This window comes from Pelodiscus sinensis, unplaced genomic scaffold, assembly GCF_049634645.1.
Source record: "Pelodiscus sinensis isolate JC-2024 unplaced genomic scaffold, ASM4963464v1 ctg93, whole genome shotgun sequence".
Taxonomy (NCBI): Eukaryota; Metazoa; Chordata; order Testudines; family Trionychidae; genus Pelodiscus; species Pelodiscus sinensis.
In genome coordinates this window covers 405,405-426,374 of record NW_027466008.1, presented here as the reverse complement: position 1 = coordinate 426,374, position 20,970 = coordinate 405,405, and the positions used below count along the sequence as shown (strand labels likewise).

Below are 20,970 nucleotides of genomic sequence, written 5' to 3'. Positions count from 1 at the left end.
CTTTGCCCTAGCGCATCCCAGCAAGGCCTCTGGCCTGCACTAGACCCATTGACATGTGGAGAATCCACCACGGCCCTGGGGCGCTTTTGTCTATGGGACTCGGACTCACAGCTGAGCATGGAGCCTGATTTCTCCCAGGACTTGGGCTCTTTCCTGGCCAGGCCCTGGAACTGGTTCCACCTTTGTCTGCCAGGGACCGATACTGTCTCTCCAGGGAGGCCCTGCAGTGCAGGCACCTTCCTTTCCCCCCTCGGGAGCAGTCATTGTTCTGCACCCCACAAAGCAGTGGGGGGCTCCTGGCTGCCCCAGCTCCAATCTCTGAGCTTCTCTCTCAACGGGGGCCAGGCCTGGAGGCTCTAGTCCCCCTGGGTATGTATTTCTACACTACCCCGCTAGTTCGAACTAGGGGGGTAATGTATGCATACCGAACTTGCTAATGAAGCCCGGGATTTGAATTTCCCGGGCTTCATTAGCATAAAGCCGGCGCCGCCATTTTTAAAAGCCGGCTAGTGCAAACCCCGTGCCGCGCGGCTACACGCGGCACGGGCTAGATAGTTCGGACTACGTAGCCATTCTGAACTATCTGTACTCCTCGTTCCACGGCTCGGGGTTCGCACTAGCCGGCTTTTAAAAATGGCGGCGCCGGCTTTATGCTAATGAAGCCTGGGAAATTCAAATCCCGGGCTTCATTAGCAAGTTCGGTATGCATACATTACCCCCCTAGTTCGAACTAGCGGGGTAGTGTAGACATACCCCCTGAGACTCACTGGTGCTGGCTCACCCCCTGTCCTGCTCGTGGCTCCGTTGTCCTCCTCCCCGCAGCCCCCCCCCGCTCTAAATGCTGCTCACATCAGTTCCCCTTCCCCGTGGCCAGGCCCTGCAGGGCTCTGGGGGCTGGTTTGCTGCCCTCAGCCCTGCAGTAGCCTGCTCCTCAGTTTGCAGCCCCTCCCATCATGCGTGGGGTCTCCTGGTACCGGAGGGAGGACGGGGGCAGACCAGGAAGGTTAATTTGATGTTGCAGCGGCAGGAAAAGGGGGGGTGGCGCAGAGGAGCTGTCAGTACATTATCCCAATACGCCATCCCAGTGCAGGCGTCGCACTCAGCTCTACCTGCAGAGGAGTCTCTATCTGCGGTGAGCAGAAAGGGGGTCTAGGACACACACCCAAGTAGCCCCAGAACCACGCAGGAGCAGAGTCGTTCTGCGAAAGGGAGAGGTTTATTGGGTCTGCGAGGGCGGCCGTAGGGGGGTGTCGTGTGTGTGCCACTCATCTCCGTCTGGGCAGCGGCACCGGTCGGGCTCAGAACTGGGCACAGGACCCGACCACGGCACCATCGATCTCCAGTGTATCGATCTGCTGGAAGCCGCGGCAGAGCTGAATTGCAGAACGGCTGCCCATTGGCAAAGACCTTGAAATGCTGGTTCCTGCAGCCGATGGAGAGGAACCCACTCCTCCTGGGGGGAGGAGCAGCCAAGAGAGGGACCCACTCAGACCGGTCTGGCAGCGTGACGTAGTGGAACCAGCGCTGCCTAGGTAGGGTTTTACCTCCCCCCAGTCTGCTTCTGAGACCGAGTTTCCCCCTCTGCCCCATGAGCTAACAACAGGGCACTTTACAAACATTCTCTGTGTCATCGGCATTGTATGAAGGGGGAAACTGAGGCATGGAGCGGCATCTGATTTATATAGCTCAACCCAGTCCCCACCCCTCTCGGTCTGCAGGAAAAGAAGCCAAGTGCTCTTGTTCCCACTACTCCTCCATTCCCCTGCTTCCACCTGATGTCAAAAACACAAAGCTCACTACTTCTTCTTTCCTGCACTTAAGCCAAGCAGATCAGGATGGGGAGGAGACATGAGGGAGCCCCCAGGCTCTTGCTCTTTCTCGCACATACACACACATATATTACTTTAGAAAATGCCAGGTGTGAGCTAGAGGAGACTCTCCATTAACTGTTAGCACTATAGGGCATATGATACATACAGAAAGCATTTACAGTCCATCCAGCAGAGGGCAACAATACACCCCGCACACATGGAGCTCCCCCTCCTTTTCCAAATGCCCCAAGATTTAAACTACTGGAGACTACCCATTAGCTGTTAGTTGTATAGGAACTATGGGTATGTCTACCCTACAAAGTTAATTCGAACTAACAGCCGTTAGTTGGAAGTAACTTTCATAGGTGCTACACATACAAACCGCTAGTTTGGACTTAATTCGAACTAGGTAAACCTCATTCTACCAGGAGTAACGCCAAATTCGAATTCAGTAGTTGGAATTAAGGGCTGTGTAGCCACTTAATTCGAAGTAGCTGGAGGCCAGCCCTCCCCAGGTTCCCCTGGTGGCTGCTCTGGGCCAAACCAGGAAAACTCCTCTCCTCTCCCCAGCCCTGGGGCCCTTAAAGGGGTAGACTCTGGCCAGACGGCACTTGCCAGAGCCAGCCCTGCCAGCAGTCTCTGCCCCGAACCAGGGGCTGCAGGATGAGCCAGGCAGCCAGTGCCAGCGAGCCGTCCCCCCGCCCAGTCCCCCAGCACCCAGGGGCCAGCCAGGGGCCGTAGATGGCGCGCACCCTCCTGGTCTAGTGTGGAGGTCATGGACCTCATTGAGGTTTGGGGGCAGGCCCCCAGCGTCCATGATCTCTGTACTAGGAGGAGGAACGTGGCCGTCTACGGGCGCATAGCGGCCGCCATGGCCCGAAAGGGACACAGGCCACCCAGGAGCTGGTGCACCTGAAAGTAAAACAGCTGCGGCAGGCGTACGCCAGGGCCACCAGGGGCGGCGCCGCAGCAGGGGCTGCCACCTGCCCCTACTTCCCTGCCCTCGACCGACTCTTGGGGGGCGGGGCGGTCCGTGCCAGCCCGGGAGGCAGCGAGCCGGGACTGGAGGGCCCTGACCTGGGCACACCGGAGGGGCCACCACAAGGAGTTCCAGCACTGGAGTCGGCAGGGTCATCCAGGGAGACCGTACCGGGGAAGTAGTTCGAATTAAGTAGTTCGGGGGAGGAGGCGGGAGGGAGACCAGGGACCGCGCACGTGGGCCATGCCTCCCACGGATCACACAGACACCTGTGCACGTGCAAGCACATGCCATGCCACGCTCCAGCTGCGTGACACCCAGGGGCCGTGGCCCAATAGGCACATGCATGTCTGAAGAGACCTGACATGCTCCTGACCCTGGGGCGGTACCACAACTTCACGAGTTTTGCTTACAACACACCTGTTGATACAACCTAGAATCATATTTGCTTTTTTTGCAACAGCATCACACTGTTGACTCATATTCAACTCGTGGTCCACTATGACCCCTAGATCTCTTTCCACCATGCTCCTTCCTAGACAGTCGCTTCCCATCTTGTATGTATGGAACTGATTGTTCCTTCCTAAGTGGAGCACTTTGCATTTCTCTTTATTAAACCTCATCCTGTTTACCTCTGACCATTTCCCTAACTTGCTAAGGTCATTTTGAATTATGTCCCTCTCCTCCAAAGAAGTTGCAACCCCACCCAGTTTGGTATCATCTGCAAACTTAATAAGCGTACTCTCTATCCCAATATCTACATCATTGATGAAGATATTGAACAGTACGGGTCCCAAAACAGACCCTTGAGGAACTCCACTTGTTATCCCTTTCCAGCAGGATTTAGAACCGTTAACAACAACTCTCTGACTACGGTTATCCAACCAATTATGCACCCACCTTATCGTGGCCCTATCTAAGGGTACGTCTACACTACAGCGCTAGTTCGAACTAACTTAGTTCGAATTAGTTAATTCGAACTAAGCTAGTTCGAACTAACGCATCTAGAACTAAAAACTAGTTCGAACTAGCGTTTTGCTAGTTCGAACTAGTAAGTCCACATTGAGTGGACTCTGAACAGGGCTTAATGATGGCCGGAAGCAGTGCCGGCAGGGCATAAAAGGAGGACTTAGAGCATGGAGATGCTGTCTCAGGCTAGCCGAGGGCTGCGCTTAAAGGGTCCCGACCCCCACCCCGGACACACAGTTCTAAGGGGTGCCCCGCTTGCAAAGAAGTTCTGGCTTGGAGTGCCCTGAGTGCCCACACTGGGCACATCACACCACTCGGCCATCAGCCCGGCTGCACTTGCCGCAGGCTGCCATCTGGGGAGAGGGAGTAATTGGGGGGCTGCAGGAGAGCTTCCACCCCCAGAAGCCCGCAGAGCCAGCCCAGTCCTCCCCATCGGGGGCTCGTACCCCATTCCTCCCTCACCTCCTTCCACTTGCCCTTCCCTAGCCCCCCTTCTTATTGATGTACAAAATAAAGATAACGTTTCTTCCAACATTGACTCTGTCTTTATTGAACAAAACTGGGGGAGACTGGGAAAAGGAGGTGGGAGAGGGGAAGAGAAAGGCTGGGAGAGGGGAGGGCAACTAACATGATCAGGGGTTGGGAACAGGTCCCAGATGAAGAGAGGCTACAGAGAAAAGAGGAGATGGAGCGGGGACAGGATAGAGGTCTCTAAAAGCAGGATTTGGGTGGAGAGGGTGCATTCAGAAAAGTTCTTCCTGAGTTCCCATAAAGAAGGACTAGAGGACACCAAAGGAAAGGAATGGGTAGCAGGCTTGAAACTAGTAAGAGAAAGTTGTTGTTCTTGACAAAGCAAAGAGTTAACCTGTGGAACTCCTTGCTGCAGGAGGCTGTGAAGGCTAGAACTAGAACAGAGTTGAAAGGGAAGTGAGATAAAGTGATGGAGGTTGGGTCCATGGAGTCCTATTAGCCAGAGGGTAGGAGTGGTGTCCCTGCCCAAAGTTTGTGGAAGGCTGGAGAGGGATGGCACGAGACAAATGGCTTGGTCATTGTCTTCGGTCCATCCCCTCCAGGGTCCCTAGGGTTGGCCGCTGTTGGCAGACAGGCTACTGGGCTAGATGGACCTTTGGTCTGACCCAGTACGGCCATTGTAAGCTCAGGGCTCAGTGTCGGGGGTCTCAGTGGACCCCCTTGATTTTCATGCACACCTGGTCCTGGGTGGCCAGGCTGGCAGCTCTCCTGCCCTAGACGGCCACTTTCCTGTGCCTAGTGCGGAGATCGTGGACGAGGTCCACGATGTCCGCACTAGCCCAGGAAGGTGCCCGCCTCTTGCGGTCCAGGGCAAGCTCCCGGGAGCCGCCAGCCTGGTCCCGGCAAGAGGGGGTGGGCTGGGGGGCATCGGGTGGGTGGCTCTGTGCCGTGCCAGGTGCAGGGTCTGCTAGCTGGGTGCTGGCAGGCTTGCACCTGGCACGGGCACCGTAGCCAGCCCGTGCCCCTTTAAGGGGTCCGGGGCCGGGAGGGGGGCATAGAGTTTCCCTGGTGTTGGCCAGAGTGGCCACCAGGGAAACCTGGGGAGGGCTAGCCTCCCACTAGTTCGAACTAAAGGGCTACACAGCCCTTAGTTCGAACTAGCTAGTTCGAACTAGGCGTTAGTCCTCGTAAAATGAGGTTTACCTAGTTCGAACTAAGCGCTCCGCTAGTTCGATTCAAATTCGAACTAGCGGAGCGCTAGTGTAGCGCATAGGAAAGTTAGTTCGAACTAACGTCCGTTAGTTCGAACTAACTTTCTAGTGTAGACATACCCTAAGTTATATTTGCCTAGTTTATCAATAAGAATATCATGCGAGACCGTATCAAATGCCTTACTAAAGTCTAGGTATATGACATCCACCGCTTCTCCCTTATCCACAAGGCTCGTTATCCTATCAAAGAAAGCTATCAGATTAGTTTGGCATGACTTGTTCTTCACAAACCCATGCTGGCTATTCCCTATCACTTTATTACCTTCCAAGTGTTTGCATATGATTTCCTTAATTACCTGCTCCATTATCTTCCCTGGGACAGACGTTAAACTGACCGGTCTGTAGTTTCCTGGGTTGCTCTTATTCCCCTTTTTATAGATGGGCACAATATTTGCCCTTTTCCAGTCTTCTGGAATCTCCCCTGTCTGCCATGATTTTTCAAAAATCATAGCTAAAGGCTCAGATAGCTCCTCTATCAGCTCCTTGAGTATCCTGGGATGCATTTCATCAGGACCTGGTGACCAGTGGGATGGGGAATGTGGGAGTATGGGGAGCTCAGGGTTGGGGATGAGGAGTGTGAGGATGTGGGGGAGCTCAGGGCAGGGGGTGGGGAGTGTGGGAGGATGGGGAGCTCAGGGCAGGGGTATGGTGGAGCTCGGGACAGGGGCTGGGGAGTGTATGGGTGTGGGGAGCTCAGGGCAGGGAGTCCAGGAGTGAGGGGGGGCGCAGTGCAGGGATTGTGGTGCAGGAGTCAGGGGTAGGTGGGGGGGGGTGTTTGGAGGCTCAGGGCAGGGGACTGGGAGTGCAGCCACTACACTACTTGGCCACCAGATCCCTGGAGTACACTGTGGCTGTGCAGCCCAGCGTGCTGACAGCACCCAAAGCCCCGCCCCCAGCCCGCCAGGCTTAGTGGGGCACCCCAGAGCGGCTTCCTATCGCCCTTGTCTAGCACATCATGGACAGTTGGTTCCCACTACCGTGATCTCCTAGGAGACTGAGACACCATTCTGCCAGGACAGCCCAAGCTGCTGAGGGAAATTGCCCCCCACCATCCCGTCTGTCCAGGTCCCTCTGCCTCTGGGTTTGTTCTTCAAGGGCCAGATGTGTGGGGCTGGGACTGTCCTTGTTCTGTGTTTGCAGAGTGCCCAGCAGAATGGCTCCTGCTTCACCCCTGGCCTAGAAATAACCAGAACAGGCAATTTGGGGAGGGAAGAACCAGGGAAGGGAAGGTTTGGGGCCGGGGGCTAAGAGGCGGGGCTGGGAGGCAGGGCTGGGGTGGAGATGCAGATGTAGGGAGTTGGGGTGGAGGCTGGAAGAAATGGAACTCAAGGAGCTGGAAGGGTTGGTGAAGGATGGAGTAAAGGGAGGGGGGCCAGGCTACAGGACATGGAGGTGCCAGGGACAGGAGGGAGGAAGAGACGTTTGTTTGACAGGACCCCAGGGATTTGGGAGGGAGGAACAGTGGGAGGGGAGTGGGAAACATTTGGGGAGAGGAACCTTTGGGAGACCTGGTGGTGAGGAGGGCGGCAGTCAATGGGAGAGGAGACAATAAGGAGCAGGTGCTGCCTGGGTCCAAGGAGGTGGGGAGAGATGGGGTCTGGGTGTCACGAGTACCAGAGTTAGCTGCACCTCCGTCCTCCTCCCTACCTGGTATCTCTGCCCCCTCCCTCCCGAACTTTCCTTCTGCATGTCTCTGGGCCTCTCTGTCAGTGCCAGAGGGGATCCCTCCCCTCCCCATGGCTGGATTCTTCCCTTCCCGAGACATGCAGTCACCATCTCAGTGGGGTGGGAGCCCTTTGATGCTTCGCCTGCGTGTTCCCAGCCGAGAAGGGGCGGCTAATCCCGCAGAAGCAGAGCCCTGCACTTTTGAGTACCTGGACCCAGGGTTTTGCTGCTTTATAGCGGGTGGGGTTAAAATAACGGAACGTCTCTTGTCCCACCAATCCCCCAGGACTCACCCCTCTTCTCTGCATTGCGCAGCGTCCGGGGGATACCGCCCCGCGGGGACACTCATGCCCGTGTCCAAGGGGCTGTCCCGTAGCCTATGTCAGTGTGAAAAGCATTAAAGGACCCTGCCCCAGAGGGAGAGCGTCTCTGGGGGCGTTGTCCCGGGATGACTGCAGTGCTTTGTCCACACCAGAGTAGTGAGAGACAGCCGCAGCCAGGGTTGCCAGATGGTCAATAAAAATACCAGTCATACTTGCCATTGCATCACAACCTAGAGTACATCTTATTTAGAAAATTGAGAGATTTTCTCAATTTATCTCCTGGACAGAAAGCTCAAATACTGGACTGTCCGGTTCAAACGGGACACCTGGCAACCCTAGCCGCAGCCCCTGCCCGGAAAAGCTCCCAAGCTAAGCACCTGGGGGATTTAGGAGCACCAAGCAGTGGGCACAAAGCACAGTCACACACTTGTGCTCCCAACTCCCTTAGGGCTTTGAAAATTCTCCCCTTAGATGAGTTAGAATCAGTGTCCCCGATTCACAGACGGGAGCTGAGGCCCACTCAGGGGAGTGGCAGGGCCAAGGGCTCTGCAGCAGACCTGGGACTTGAACCTCAGTCTCCCAGAAGTTCCACAACCAGCCCGCTCTGCTTTGCTAAAGGAGCAGGCGGGACTGTTTGTGCAGGAGGAGGAGCTGGGCTGGCTGGCTGGCTGGGGCAGGCCACAGCAGGGCTCAGCCCTTGGCCTGGCTGAGAGCGAGGAGAGGCCTGCAGGCTGAGGGGCAGTGTGACGGACCGGGCCGTGTCTGGGCACAGCTGAGGGCGTCTGCTCAGGGCGAATTGCTCAAATCCGGGGCTCCTTACAGCCCCCAGACTGGTGACCTCTCCACACAGGCCACAAACCAGTCCCACAGAGCGCTTCAGCTGCCTGCCTGAAGCCTCACGAGCAAAACCCCTCCGGCACCCCAGCAATAGCCATGCCCCCGATGGCCCCGGGCCTCATACACCGGTGGGGGTCCTAGCACCCAATCCCACCTACCCCGAACAAGTTCTGTCTGGTCCCAAGAAACCAGCCACAGATCCCTGGTCAATTTACCCTCTGGATCTTACCCACAAATCATGCTGAGCCAATCCTTTAGCATCTAACACCTAAAGGTTTATTATTACAATAAAGAAAAGCATGAGAGTAAGGTTGTTAAAGGAATAGTATGTTACATGCACCGAATCTCCCAGTTCTCGATGCAGCCTCTAGCAGAGATGTTACAGCTGCTGGTTTAAGAGTTCTTGTTGCACATCCTAGGGTCAGGATGGGTTCACAGGTCTTCCAGGCTCTTCGATCCCTGCAATGCTGCCTCTGGGATGAAGTGCTGAGCTGAGAACCAAGATGGCATCGACCACATGGCCTATTTATCCCTCCTTCCTGGCCTCTTCTTGGCTGCAGGAGATCACCTGGTCCTCAGCCTCTCTCTGCTGGCCGCTCTTAGGTGTCCGCCCTCATGCTTTAGGTGTGTCCTTGGCCCATTCAGTGCCATTGTCCCACAGGGCCTCGCTAATTAGCATGTCCACAGGCCGGGCTCTGCCCAATGCTCAAGCACATGCAGAGAAATATTCAGGATCCACACAGACTACAGATTCCTAACTACACACACAGACGTTATACAACCACATAAATAGCTTACATAGGACTATCAGATAATAAGCTTCTATTCAGCACCCCACATGGCCCCCTTTTCTACCATTTTCTGGGGCCAACACCCCCACCTATGGGTGCAGCAGTGATCTGGCTGCTCCCCTCAAGATCCAGTAATGTGACAGGCAGTGACTGGAGGAGCTGCCTGGGCATAGACTGTAACCCAGGGGCCCACAGTGCAGCAATCATCAGCAGTGTCTGTGTCTCCCCAGCCCCCATTCAGAGCTGAGTGCAGGTACCTCCCCAGCCCCCTCCCCACCCCCGTCTCCTGCTCACAGCGGGTCAATAGGGTTCTCCCATTCTTGGGCCTCTGGTTCCCATGCAGCTGCTCCCAACAGGAGTCCCTTGCAGCCCGGCAGGCTGGGGCAGGCCCCATCTCTCCAGCACCAAGGTGATGACGGATACAGACACCAGGAGGAGCGAGACGAGGGTGCAGCCAATGGCCTAGGAGGCAGGAGATGTGGCCGGCCCTGCAAATGGAAAGGACCTGGTGACAGTCGGGTGCAAAGTGGCAAATGGCTCTGCAGTGCCAGCACTAGGCACAGAGCAGCTGCCGGGTAGAGACCTTGTGTGAGTGCCCAGAGGGCTAGATCTACAGGGGATCATGCTGCAGGGGGCATGTTCCCCCGACAGGAGGCCGAAGTGACAGAGGCTGTTGGGGACTCTCCTCCCTTTGCCCAGGTGGTGTTGGAGGAGCAGGGAAGGACCCAGGTTTGCTCAGGCTGCACCAGGACTCGGTGCAAAGGCCTGACAGGAGCCAGCAACGGACACAGCAGCCCAGACCCTCTCGCCTCTCCCCAGTATGGCTGGCAGCTCACAGGGGCGACCCCGCCCTGGGCACGAGGCCTTGGCACCGGCTGTGGGCTCAGGAGGGGGCGGACATGGGACATAAGCGATGCCGAAGGGAGGGGTGTGGGCATTAGAGGCCACTACCATTGCCCCGCCCCCTTCCCCGCACCTACCCCTGCCCCTGTTCTGAGGCCACGCCCCCACTCATTCCACTCCCCCCTCCCTCTGCTGCTTGGGCTCCCCCACCCTCACTCAGGTTCGCTGGCCTGAGGCTGGGGTTACGGTGCAGGATGGCTGGGGAGTGGGGCGCGGGAGAGGCTGCGGGTTGCAGGCTCTGGGACAGGTTCAGGGCAGCGATGGGAGTTTGGGTGCAGACTCAGAGGCAGTTAACTGTGGGAGGAGGATCCAACAGGAGGCTGGGGTGTGGGGTGGGGGGTGTCTACCCCAGCTGCCTGAGAGATACTAGACTGACTCTGGTTTCCTTGTGTCTCCCCGGCTGGGCTCTCACTCCCACTTCTCCTCTCAGGGTCCCTGCCGGCTCCCCTGCTCTATCTGAATGCGTCCCTGGCGCCTCCACCCCCCCAAGCCTCACGAATGTGGCCCCGACTGAGACATCTCACTCCCCTGGCACTCCAGCCCCAGCACAGATTAACTCTCCTGGGTTCCAGGGAGAGTGGCATTTGCGGGTCCCTCTCAATCTGAGGGGGGGCCAAAAATGAGGGATCCCCGAACCTCAGTCCTCCCTGTCCCTTCCCCTCACCCCAGTGGGGCTGAAGCGCCAGAGCAGTGAGGTGTCCCAGTTGGGGGCCATCTCAGTGAGGCTTGTGGGTTTTGGAAGAAGGGTTTTTGTATTTTGCTTTTCTCGTGTGTGGTCCCCAACTGGTTTTTCTGGGGGTCAGTGGCCCTGGAGACAAAAAAGGTTCCTCATCCCTGCCTTTAATAAAGAAAACTTTGAAACCCTTTGTGGTAGACAGAAATTAACATTTTACCTTATTTAAAATGAAGTTTCCTAAAGTTAAAACACCTAATCTGTGTAAACATTCGAATTAAACCAGTCACCCAAGCTCCAGCACTAGCACAATGGCGCCGCGTGATGATGCAATGGACGGTGCGCACCCAGGCTCCTACCCTCAGCTCTCTTCTGCACCCAACCGCCCCGTCCCAGACCCCAAACTCCTCGGTAGAAATGTGGCCCTTGACCACTTGCCAAAATGCCCCCCCCCATTAAAAATTATTGACAAAGCCTGATCCAAATGTTTTTTGAAACGTTATTTAATCAGAATTTAAATACATTCTATACAATTGGGAGGGTTGGGGGGAGGGGGACGCAGCTGCTGGCTCCTCAGCTCCTTGTGCTCTCACTGGCTGTCTTCCTGCTGCAAGGGAAGCAGAATCCGTCACATTCATCCCTGGGGACTCAGGGGTACTGGGCCCCCCCAGCATTTCCACCCTCCTCCCCCCTGCGCTGAGACTTGTTCTGCTCTCTGGTCGCCCCCCGTCAGGCCCGCAGGGTGAGCTTCTGACCCACCCAGCAGGGACGTGGGGTGGGGGCAGCATGAGGAAAGGGGCGGGGGACTCCCTGAGGGGATGGGAAGGAGACCCTGGCCCTGCCCCACTCTCCTGCATCTGCTCCGGCTGCTCACCATGTATCCCAGGAGCTGATGGGCCTGCCCATGCAGGGCGTGGGCCAGGACCAGCCCGGCCTGGCTGGGGCGCCTCAGGGGGGAGCGGGCAGCGAGCAGAGCCTTGTCTAAAAAGCAGTTCTCCTGCTCTGGGGTGAAGAGCTGCCCAAAGACCTGAAATCAAGAGCACGGGAGGTTTCAGCTGACGGCCCAGAGCCCGGCCCCAACTCCTGGGGCTAAAACAGCTTCCTCCTTCTGCAAACTCCCTTCCAGACCCTGCACCCAGACGCTCTCCTCACCCTGCACCCTAACCCCTGCCCCAGGTCACACCTTCCTCCTGCCCCCAAGACCCTCCCAGACCTCACCCCCCTCCGCACAACAGAGCAGCCCTAGGCCACTGGCCAACATCTTGGAGCGACCTCCATCAAAAAGTGTTGCCCCCCCCCCGCCCTGCTTCCCCTTCTATGGGAGATCCGGGGCAAGGTGCGGCGCTGCCCCTCGGAAGCGCCGCCCCTTTGAAACGCCGGGACAGCGTCACAAAGGGGCAGCGCCGCCCTGTCCACGGCTCGAATAGTCGAGGGAAAATGCATCGACCATTCGATCAGCGACTCCCCGCTTCCCACCCCGCGTCCTACCCGCACGAGGGCCCCAGCCAGCCCCACCCCCGAGCCCTGCCCTGCCCTGGCAGCGCGTCCTTACCTCTCCCACCCTGACAGTGTTGCTATGCGCCAGGACCCATCTCTCCTTATAGTAGTGCCTGCACCACAGGTCCTCTGCCTGGTGGATGTTGAGGCCTGCAAGAGACAAACCAGGGTGATTCTGCTGGCAGGTCTGAGCCCTTCCCCTCCCACGGGTCCCTGCAGGCATCCCTGGGCAAATGGAGGGGCACAGGGGGCAGAAGGGGAACACAGAGGGACGCATCCCCCCTTGGGCCAGTCTGGGGGAAAAGGGCTGGGTCCCCTCCCCCCGCCGCCGGCACCCTCAGGGTGTCCCTGGGGCCCAGGTCCCGGCTGGCTTCCTTACCCCTGTGGTGCAGGAGGAGGCGGTACAGGCTGTGCACCCCCTTCCGGGCCAGCCGGCTGACGTCTTCGGATGGGTCCGAAATAAAAAGGCCCAGCTGGGCCACGTGGTGACCCATCCTCGGCCAGTCGGCGGAGTTCTGAGGGGAGAGAAGAGGGGGGGTCCCTCAGCATCCTGGGGCTGCACGTCCCATGCTAACGGCCGCCGAGGCGGTTCTGAGCTCGGGGACGGACAGAGACACCTCCCGGGGCGGGGCGGGGCGGGGCCGGCCTTGCGAGGAGACAACCCTGAGCAATGGCCCCGACTGAAGGGTCACTCCGGGGGTGGAACAAGGGGATCCACTGACGGCCACTCCCCAGTCTGGGGCCCAGGTGCCCCCCGGAAAGGCCCAGGGTCGCCCCTCCCCGGGGAAAGGAGAACGCGGCCCATTCCCGGCCCATTCCCAGCTCTGCCTCCCGGGGACGCTCCCAGCCCCGCGCCCTGCAGCCCCAGACCCCCCGGCTCCGAGGTCACTTACCTCAAACCCCGGGAGGGTGGTGGCGACTCCCAGCAGGGCCGTGGTGCTGCCAAGGGCCCTGGCTCGCTCCTGGGGCAGGCGGGACTCCAGCCACGGGCTCAGGTGCTGGGGGGGAAAGAGGCAGGTCAGGACCCGTAGGGAGGCGCCGGTTCTGGGCAGAGCCTGGGGCTCCTCTCAGACTGTGCCCCCCCCCAGCCACTGACACAGCTCCTCTCTCGGCCCCCCGAGGAAGCAGGGACAATGGCCCCGTCCCCCCCACGGGGCTCACCTCCATGATCAGCTGCAGCCTGGCGGTGTCTGGGGACTCGGCGAGGAGGCTTGCCAGTAGGGCCTGGAGGTCGACGGGAAGGGCCCGGATGAACTGCTGCAAGACAAGGGGGAGCCCTGGGTCAGAGGGGGGTTGGGGAATCCAGGCCACCCGCTGGCCCCGGGGTGCAGCCTTGAGCAGGGTCTGAGCCGCCTCGCAGAGCAGGGAGGAGCCCAGGCTGGGCATGGAAGGGACGGGCCCCCAGGGAGAGCAACGGGAAACCTGGAGGGAAGGATCCAAACCTGCAGCTTCTTCTCTCCCTCTGCCCCCACCCCCACTCCTCTCTGGAGCTCCAGCCCAGCCCGGGAGCAGGGCCCGGAGGGACGTACCTGCGTGTGGATGGGCTCCTGCTGCCAGTCCCCAGACACAGTCTGTCCCACGGCCGCCCTCAGCAGGGGGTTCAGGAGCTGGGCCTGTAGGGGAGGCTGCAAGGTGCTGGCAGGAGAGAGGGGCAGAGACTGTTAATTCAGCAGCAGGGCTGTGTCCAGACTCAGGGGGTTTTTCGGGAAAAGTAGCCTTTTTCCGAAAAAACATCACCTGCGTCTAGACTGCAGTCGCGTTCTTTCGAAATTAAATCGAAAGAACGCGGCTTTTCTTTCCACGGCGGTAAACCTCATTTCACGAGGAAGAACGCCTGCTTTGGAAAGTGCTTCTTTCGAACGAAGGCGTTCTTGAATGTAACTAGGGCTTCTTCGAAAGAGAGCATCCAGACTCACTGGGTGCTCTCTTTCGAAAGAGGCTTGCAGTCTAGACATAGCCCAGGAGACAGAGACTTTCCCACTCCCTGGTCAGGGGATCTGCTCTGGGGGGGAGTCGGCGGGGGGGGGGGGGGGTCGGTACCTGAGGCTGCAGGCGGCGTTGAGGCAGTCGGCCAAGACCAGTGGGGGGGGGGAGTCCTCCATGATCTCCTGTGAGACCCAAGGAGACAAAGGGGCTTGTGAGGCTGGGGCCCCCAAGAGACGCTCACACGGCCAGCGCCCCCACCCAGCAGGATCCAACCCCACTGCCTCCTGCTGGCCTGTAGCCCCCCTGCCTGGCACAGGGCCTCTCCCAGCACCCCCCTCCCAAACCGGGACCAGCTCAATCCTTGTCCCCAGGCCGTCTCCTGCCCCTCACTGCCCTGGTGACCAGCCTCTGAACCTCCTCATCCCTGCTCCCCAGGCGCATCCTCAGCAGCCCGCTCTGCTAACCTTCCAGCTCCCCCCCCATGGCCCGGGGAGACCCCTCCCTGTTCCGAATCCCCCTCCCTGTCCAGCACCCCAGACCTGCCCCATTTCTGTGTCCCTCCCTCCTCCAGCATCCCCACCCACCCTCCCCATGTCCACCTCCCCCTCCCCCTCCAGCACTCCTGGCCCCACCCATCCCATTTCCAGCACCCCCACCCGCCGCCATGGCCCAGGCAGACCCCTGTCCACCCCACGTATCCCCTCCCCTCCTCCCGGCCGCCGCCACTCGCTCACCACGATCCTGGCCATCATGGTGTCCTTGCAGCAGCGCGGCGCCAGGGTGTCCTCGCCCCTTTGGAGGGCGGCGAGGCAGGCGGGGGGGACGGCCAGGAGGAACCGCTGCAGGGCGGCTGGGCTCTGCACCCCAGAGAGAGTCTGTGAGCCTGGGGCCTGCCTGCCCCCCACGGACAGCTGCAGGGCTCAGGCCTCCCAGGAGTGGAGGTGGGAGCTGCCGGTTGTCCAAGCACCCACACTCCCCCCCCAACTGCTGCCTCAGGCTTGTGGGGGCCCAGCTGGTGCATGACAAGAGACCTCAGTTTGGGGGGCCCAGGTCATGCAGGAGAAGGGGCCCCAGGGGGATCCCCAGGGACAAGCCCCTCCCGGAGGGGGGGATGTGCTGGGAAGGGGCCGGACAATCTCGGGTCCCCCCCGTGTGGAGAAGGTTCCTACCGTGTCCCGGGTGTGGAGCTGCTCTTCAATATCATAGATGGCCCCTTCCTCCACCCGGGAGTCCATCCGCTCCTGGCAGAGCTCCGCCGAGGCGCAGGGGGGCTCTGTGCGGGAGGGAAGGGACCAGGGTGACTCCAGCGGCCAGCAGGGGTCACGCGCCCCCATGTCAGGGACCCAGGGCAGGTTGGGCCCCACACGCCCCTCGCAGGGACCCATCCCCCTTCCACCCTCACATCTGCCAACGCCCTCAGCAGAGCCCCCACCAGGAACAAGAGAGCCAAGCAGCAGCTCCCGCCCCCATCCATTGCCCTGGCTGCGGGGCAGACACTGGGGCTGCCCCTCCCCCCCCGTGTACTGGGTGAGCCCCTGGGCCCAGCATGTTCACGGCCCCTCACCTGGGTCTGAGCGGCTGCAGGAGGTGGCCCGGCTGCAGCTGGAGGCCCAGGCGCTGCTGCTCACTGAGCTGGACCCACAGCTGCAGGGGCTGGTGCGGAGAGGCTGGGGGCTCCCGGAGACTGGCAGGTCCCCGGGGGCCGGGCAGGGCGATGCCCCCTGGTGGTAATGGGGGCTGGGCTCCTGGGGCAGGTGTTTCTCTCCACAGAGGAGGCCCCAGAGCCACCCTACCCGGCTTCCCCGCTGGGCTGGGTCCCGCCTTCCCAGCCGCCTCTGGAGCCAGGTCCGGAGGGGCCTGGCCGGTGGGCGAGTCGCCCCGAGCTGGTGGGATTCAGCATCCCCGCCCGCGGGGACGGAGGAGCTGCTTCCCACCGGCCCTGGGGCCATCTTCAGGGCTTTCCGGAACCACAGCCTGATGTGTTTGGCCATGCTGCAAATGAGGGGAGCAAAGGGGAGCTTGGGGCGCAGCCTGCAGAGCGAAATCCAGGGGTTCCAGCGCCCCAGAGCGACTGCCCCCAGCCCCCAAATGGCCCCTTGCTTATCGGCTCCGTCTTGCACAGGCACTTCTGGCCCTTGACCGAGGGCTGGGCCTGCCTGGAACCCAGCCGGCCCCGGGCAGGATCCAAACCCCTGGGGGCTCTTACCTTCTGCAAAACGCTGTCCGGATGTGGAACTCACAGAGGACAAAGCAACTGTGAGCAGGAGACGCACCAGAGCTAAAGCAACCGGGGGTCTCCAAAGTCCCCTGGGCCCGCCCCCCCCTTTTCTCAGCCTGAGATGTGGGTTCCTCTGTGAGGTCACCACCTCCCCACCTGCCCTTTGCCTGATCTGCTGAGGGCTGCCCAAAGCCCCTGTGAGGTCACTGCCCCCCCCACCTCACCCTGCCAGGCAAATGTCCTGCCTCTGGCCACCCCTCTGGGAAGTTGGAGCCATTCCTAGGGGTCCCCCCCACTCCCTGACTGGGCATCCTGCAGCCAGCAGCTCCAGTAGCCCCATAGGCTGCTCCCTGCCCTACACTGCAGGCTTCTTGCACAAGAACTGTTTCACACCGGAGTTCTTGCGCAAAAGGTCTCGTGCAAGAGCACCTCCACCCTGCCATGTGCTTTTGCACAAGAGTGTCCATGGCATTGTGAACGCTTTCTTGTGCAAGAAAGCTCTGATGACCATTTTAGCCATACAAGTGTCTTGCTCAAGAAGCCCCTGGTGCCCGTCCACGCTGCCTTCTTGCACAACAGCTCTTGCACAAAAGGGGCTTATTCCTCGTGGGGAGAGGAATAACTCCTGTGCAAGAAGCCCTCTTTTCTGATGCTTTACTGCAAATTTACTTGCACAAGAATTCACGTGCAGTGTAGACGCGCCACAAGTTTTTGCACAAGAACAGTTGTTCTTGAGCAAAATGCCTGCAGTGCAGACGTGGCCTTGGTGTCACCCAGCACTGGACTTCCTGGCCAGGAGCAAGAGTTAGAGCCTCCCACTCGCCCCGCTGCCTCTCACGGGCTCCCGTCCGGCCCCAGCCCTGGGCTTGGCCCTAGCGCATCCCAGCAAGGCCTCTGGCCTGCACTAGACCCATTGACATGTGGAGAATCCACCACTGCCCTGGGGCGCTTTTGTCTATGGGACTCGGACTCACAGCTGAGCATGGAGCCTGATTTCTCCCAGGACTTGGGCTCTTTCCTGGCCAGGCCCTGGAACTGGTTCCACCTTTGTCTGCCAGGGACCGATACTGTCTCTCCAGGGAGGCCCTGCAGTGCAGGCACCTTCCTTTCCCCCCTCGGGAGCAGTCATTGTTCTGCACCCCACAAAGCAGTGGGGGGCTCCTGGCTGCCCCAGCTCCAATCTCTGAGCTTCTCTCTCAACGGGGGCCAGGCTCTAGTCCCCCTGGGTATGTATTTCTACACTACCCCGCTAGTTCGAACTAGGGGGGTAATGTATGCATACCGAACTTGCTAATGAAGCCCGGGATTTGAATTTCCCGGGCTTCATTAGCATAAAGCCGGCGCCGCCATTTTTAAAAGCCGGCTAGTGCGAACCCCGTGCCGCGCGGCTACACGCGGCACGGGCTAGATAGTTCGAACTACGTAGCCATTCCGAACTATCTGTACTCCTCGTTCCACGGCTCGGGGTTCGCACTAGCCGGCTTTTAAAAATGGCGGCGCCGGCTTTATGCTAATGAAGCCTGGGAAATTCAAATCCCGGGCTTCATTAGCAAGTTCGGTATGCATACATTACCCCCCTAGTTCGAACTAGCGGGGTAGTGTAGACATACCCCCTGAGACTCACTGGTGCTGGCTCACCCCCTGTCCTGCTCGTGGCTCCGTTGTCCTCCTCCCCGCAGCCCCCCCCCCGCTCTAAATGCTGCTCACATCAGTTCCCCTTCCCCGTGGCCAGGCCCTGCAGGGCTCTGGGGGCTGGTTTGCTGCCCTCAGCCCTGCAGTAGCCTGCTCCTCAGTTTGCAGCCCCTCCCATCATGCGTGGGGTCTCCTGGTACCGGAGGGAGGACGGGGGCAGACCAGGAAGGTTAATTTGATGTTGCAGCGGCAGGAAAAGGGGGGGTGGCGCAGAGGAGCTGTCAGTACATTATCCCAATACGCCATCCCAGTGCAGGCGTCGCACTCAGCTCTACCTGCAGAGGAGTCTCTATCTGCGGTGAGCAGAAAGGGGGTCTAGGACACACACCCAAGTAGCCCCAGAACCACGCAGGAGCAGAGTCGTTCTGCGAAAGGGAGAGGTTTATTGGGTCTGCGAGGGCGGCCGTAGGGGGGTGTCGTGTGTGTGCCACTCATCTCCGTCTGGGCAGCGGCACCGGTCGGGCTCAGAACTGGGCACAGGACCCGACCACGGCACCATCGATCTCCAGTGTATCGATCTGCTGGAAGCCGCGGCAGAGCTGAATTGCAGAACGGCTGCCCATTGGCAAAGACCTTGAAATGCTGGTTCCTGCAGCCGATGGAGAGGAACCCACTCCTCCTGGGGGGAGGAGCAGCCAAGAGAGGGACCCACTCAGACCGGTCTGGCAGCGTGACGTAGTGGAACCAGCGCTGCCTAGGTAGGGTTTTACCTCCCCCCAGTCTGCTTCTGAGACCGAGTTTCCCCCTCTGCCCCATGAGCTAACAACAGGGCACTTTACAAACATTCTCTGTGTCATCGGCATTGTATGAAGGGGGAAACTGAGGCATGGAGCGGCATCTGATTTATATAGCTCAACCCAGTCCCCACCCCTCTCGGTCTGCAGGAAAAGAAGCCAAGTGCTCTTGTTCCCACTACTCCTCCATTCCCCTGCTTCCACCTGATGTCAAAAACACAAAGCTCACTACTTCTTCTTTCCTGCACTTAAGCCAAGCAGATCAGGATGGGGAGGAGACATGAGGGAGCCCCCAGGCTCTTGCTCTTTCTCGCACATACACACACATATATTACTTTAGAAAATGCCAGGTGTGAGCTAGAGGAGACTCTCCATTAACTGTTAGCACTATAGGGCATATGATACATACAGAAAGCATTTACAGTCCATCCAGCAGAGGGCAACAATACACCCCGCACACATGGAGCTCCCCCTCCTTTTCCAAATGCCCCAAGATTTAAACTACTGGAGACTACCCATTAGCTGTTAGTTGTATAGGAACTATGGGTATGTCTACCCTACAAAGTTAATTCGAACTAACAGCCGTTAGTTGGAAGTAACTTTCATAGGTGCTACACATACAAACCGCTAGTTTGGACTTAATTCGAACTAGGTAAACCTCATTCTACCAGGAGTAACGCCAAATTCGAATTCAGTAGTTGGAATTAAGGGCTGTGTAGCCACTTAATTCGAAGTAGCTGGAGGCCAGCCCTCCCCAGGTTCCCCTGGTGGCTGCTCTGGGCCAAACCAGGAAAACTCCTCTCCTCTCCCCAGCCCTGGGGCCCTTAAAGGGGTAGACTCTGGCCAGACGGCACTTGCCAGAGCCAGCCCTGCCAGCAGTCTCTGCCCCGAACCAGGGGCTGCAGGATGAGCCAGGCAGCCAGTGCCAGCGAGCCGTCCCCCCGCCCAGTCCCCCAGCACCCAGGGGCCAGCCAGGGGCCGTAGATGGCGCGCACCCTCCTGGTCTAGTGTGGAGGTCATGGACCTCATTGAGGTTTGGGTCAGGCCCCCAGCGTCCATGATCTCTGTACTAGGAGGAGGAACGTGGCCGTCTACGGGCGCATAGCGGCCGCCATGGCCCGAAAGGGACACAGGCCACCCAGGAGCTGGTGCACCTGAAAGTAAAACAGCTGCGGCAGGCGTACGCCAGGGCCACCAGGGGCGGCGCCGCAGCAGGGGCTGCCACCTGCCCCTACTTCCCTGCCCTCGACCGACTCTTGGGGGGCGGGGCGGTCCGTGCCAGCCCGGGAGGCAGCGAGCCGGGACTGGAGGGCCCTGACCTGGGCACACCGGAGGGGCCACCACAAGGAGTTCCAGCACTGGAGTCGGCAGGGTCATCCAGGGAGACCGTACCGGGGAAGTAGTTCGAATTAAGTAGTTCGGGGGAGGAGGCGGGAGGGAGACCAGGGACCGCGCACGTGGGCCATGCCTCCCACGGATCACACAGACACCTGTGCACGTGCAAGCACATGCCATGCCACGCTCCAGCTGCGTGACACCCAGGGGCCGTGGCCCAATAGGCACATGCATGTCTGAAGAGACCTGACATGCTCCTGACCCTGGGGCGGTACCACAACTTCACGAGTTTTGCTTACAACACACCTGTTGATACAACCTAGAATCATATTTGCTTTTTTTGCAACAGCATCACACTGTTGACTCATATTCAACTCGTGGTCCACTATGACCCCTAGATCTCTTTCCACCATGCTCCTTCCTAGACAGTCGCTTCCCATCTTGTATGTATGGAACTGATTGTTCCTTCCTAAGTGGAGCACTTTGCATTTCTCTTTATTAAACCTCATCCTGTTTACCTCTGACCATTTCCCTAACTTGCTAAGGTCATTTTGAATTATGTCCCTCTCCTCCAAAGAAGTTGCAACCCCACCCAGTTTGGTATCATCTGCAAACTTAATAAGCGTACTCTCTATCCCAATATCTACATCATTGATGAAGATATTGAACAGTACGGGTCCCAAAACAGACCCTTGAGGAACTCCACTTGTTATCCCTTTCCAGCAGGATTTAGAACCGTTAACAACAACTCTCTGACTACGGTTATCCAACCAATTATGCACCCACCTTATCGTGGCCCTATCTAAGTTATATTTGCCTAGTTTATCAATAAGAATATCATGCGAGACCGTATCAAATGCCTTACTAAAGTCTAG

The 20,970-nt window shown here is 58.9% G+C and overlaps 1 protein-coding gene and 1 long non-coding RNA gene across 2 annotated transcripts; both read right to left on the bottom strand.

The window, feature by feature from the left end:
* Positions 1 to 12,257: 12,257 nt before the first annotated feature.
* On the bottom strand, positions 12,258 to 13,213 carry LOC142825903 (uncharacterized). Its single transcript, XR_012900228.1, has 3 exons — positions 13,084 to 13,213; positions 12,570 to 12,705; positions 12,258 to 12,340 (listed from the first exon to the last, which is right to left on the bottom strand). It is a non-coding gene; the product is annotated as an uncharacterized LOC142825903 (long non-coding RNA).
* Positions 13,214 to 13,357: 144 nt separating this feature from the next.
* Positions 13,358 to 16,426, bottom strand: LOC142825913 (uncharacterized). Its single transcript, XM_075918075.1, has 6 exons — positions 16,323 to 16,426; positions 15,681 to 16,108; positions 15,286 to 15,389; positions 14,851 to 14,973; positions 14,231 to 14,298; positions 13,358 to 13,825 (listed from the first exon to the last, which is right to left on the bottom strand). The coding sequence occupies exons 2-6, from the start codon at positions 16,105 to 16,107 to the stop codon at positions 13,360 to 13,362; spliced, it is 1,188 nt and encodes a 395-aa protein (XP_075774190.1). The 5' UTR covers position 16,108; positions 16,323 to 16,426; the 3' UTR covers positions 13,358 to 13,359.
* Between the last annotated feature and the right edge of the window lie 4,544 nt (positions 16,427 to 20,970).

Coding starts and splice junctions, on each gene's coding strand:
- LOC142825913 (XM_075918075.1), bottom strand. CDS start 16,107: ATGGCCAAACACATCAGGCTGTGGTTCCGGAAAGCCCTGAAGATGGCC. Junction 14,974..15,285: donor AGCTCCACACCCGGGACACG/GTAGGAACCTTC, acceptor TCTGGGGTGCAG/AGCCCAGCCGCCCTGCAGCG. Junction 14,299..14,850: donor CCATGATGGCCAGGATCGTG/GTGAGCGAGTGG, acceptor TGGGTCTCACAG/GAGATCATGGAGGACTCCCC.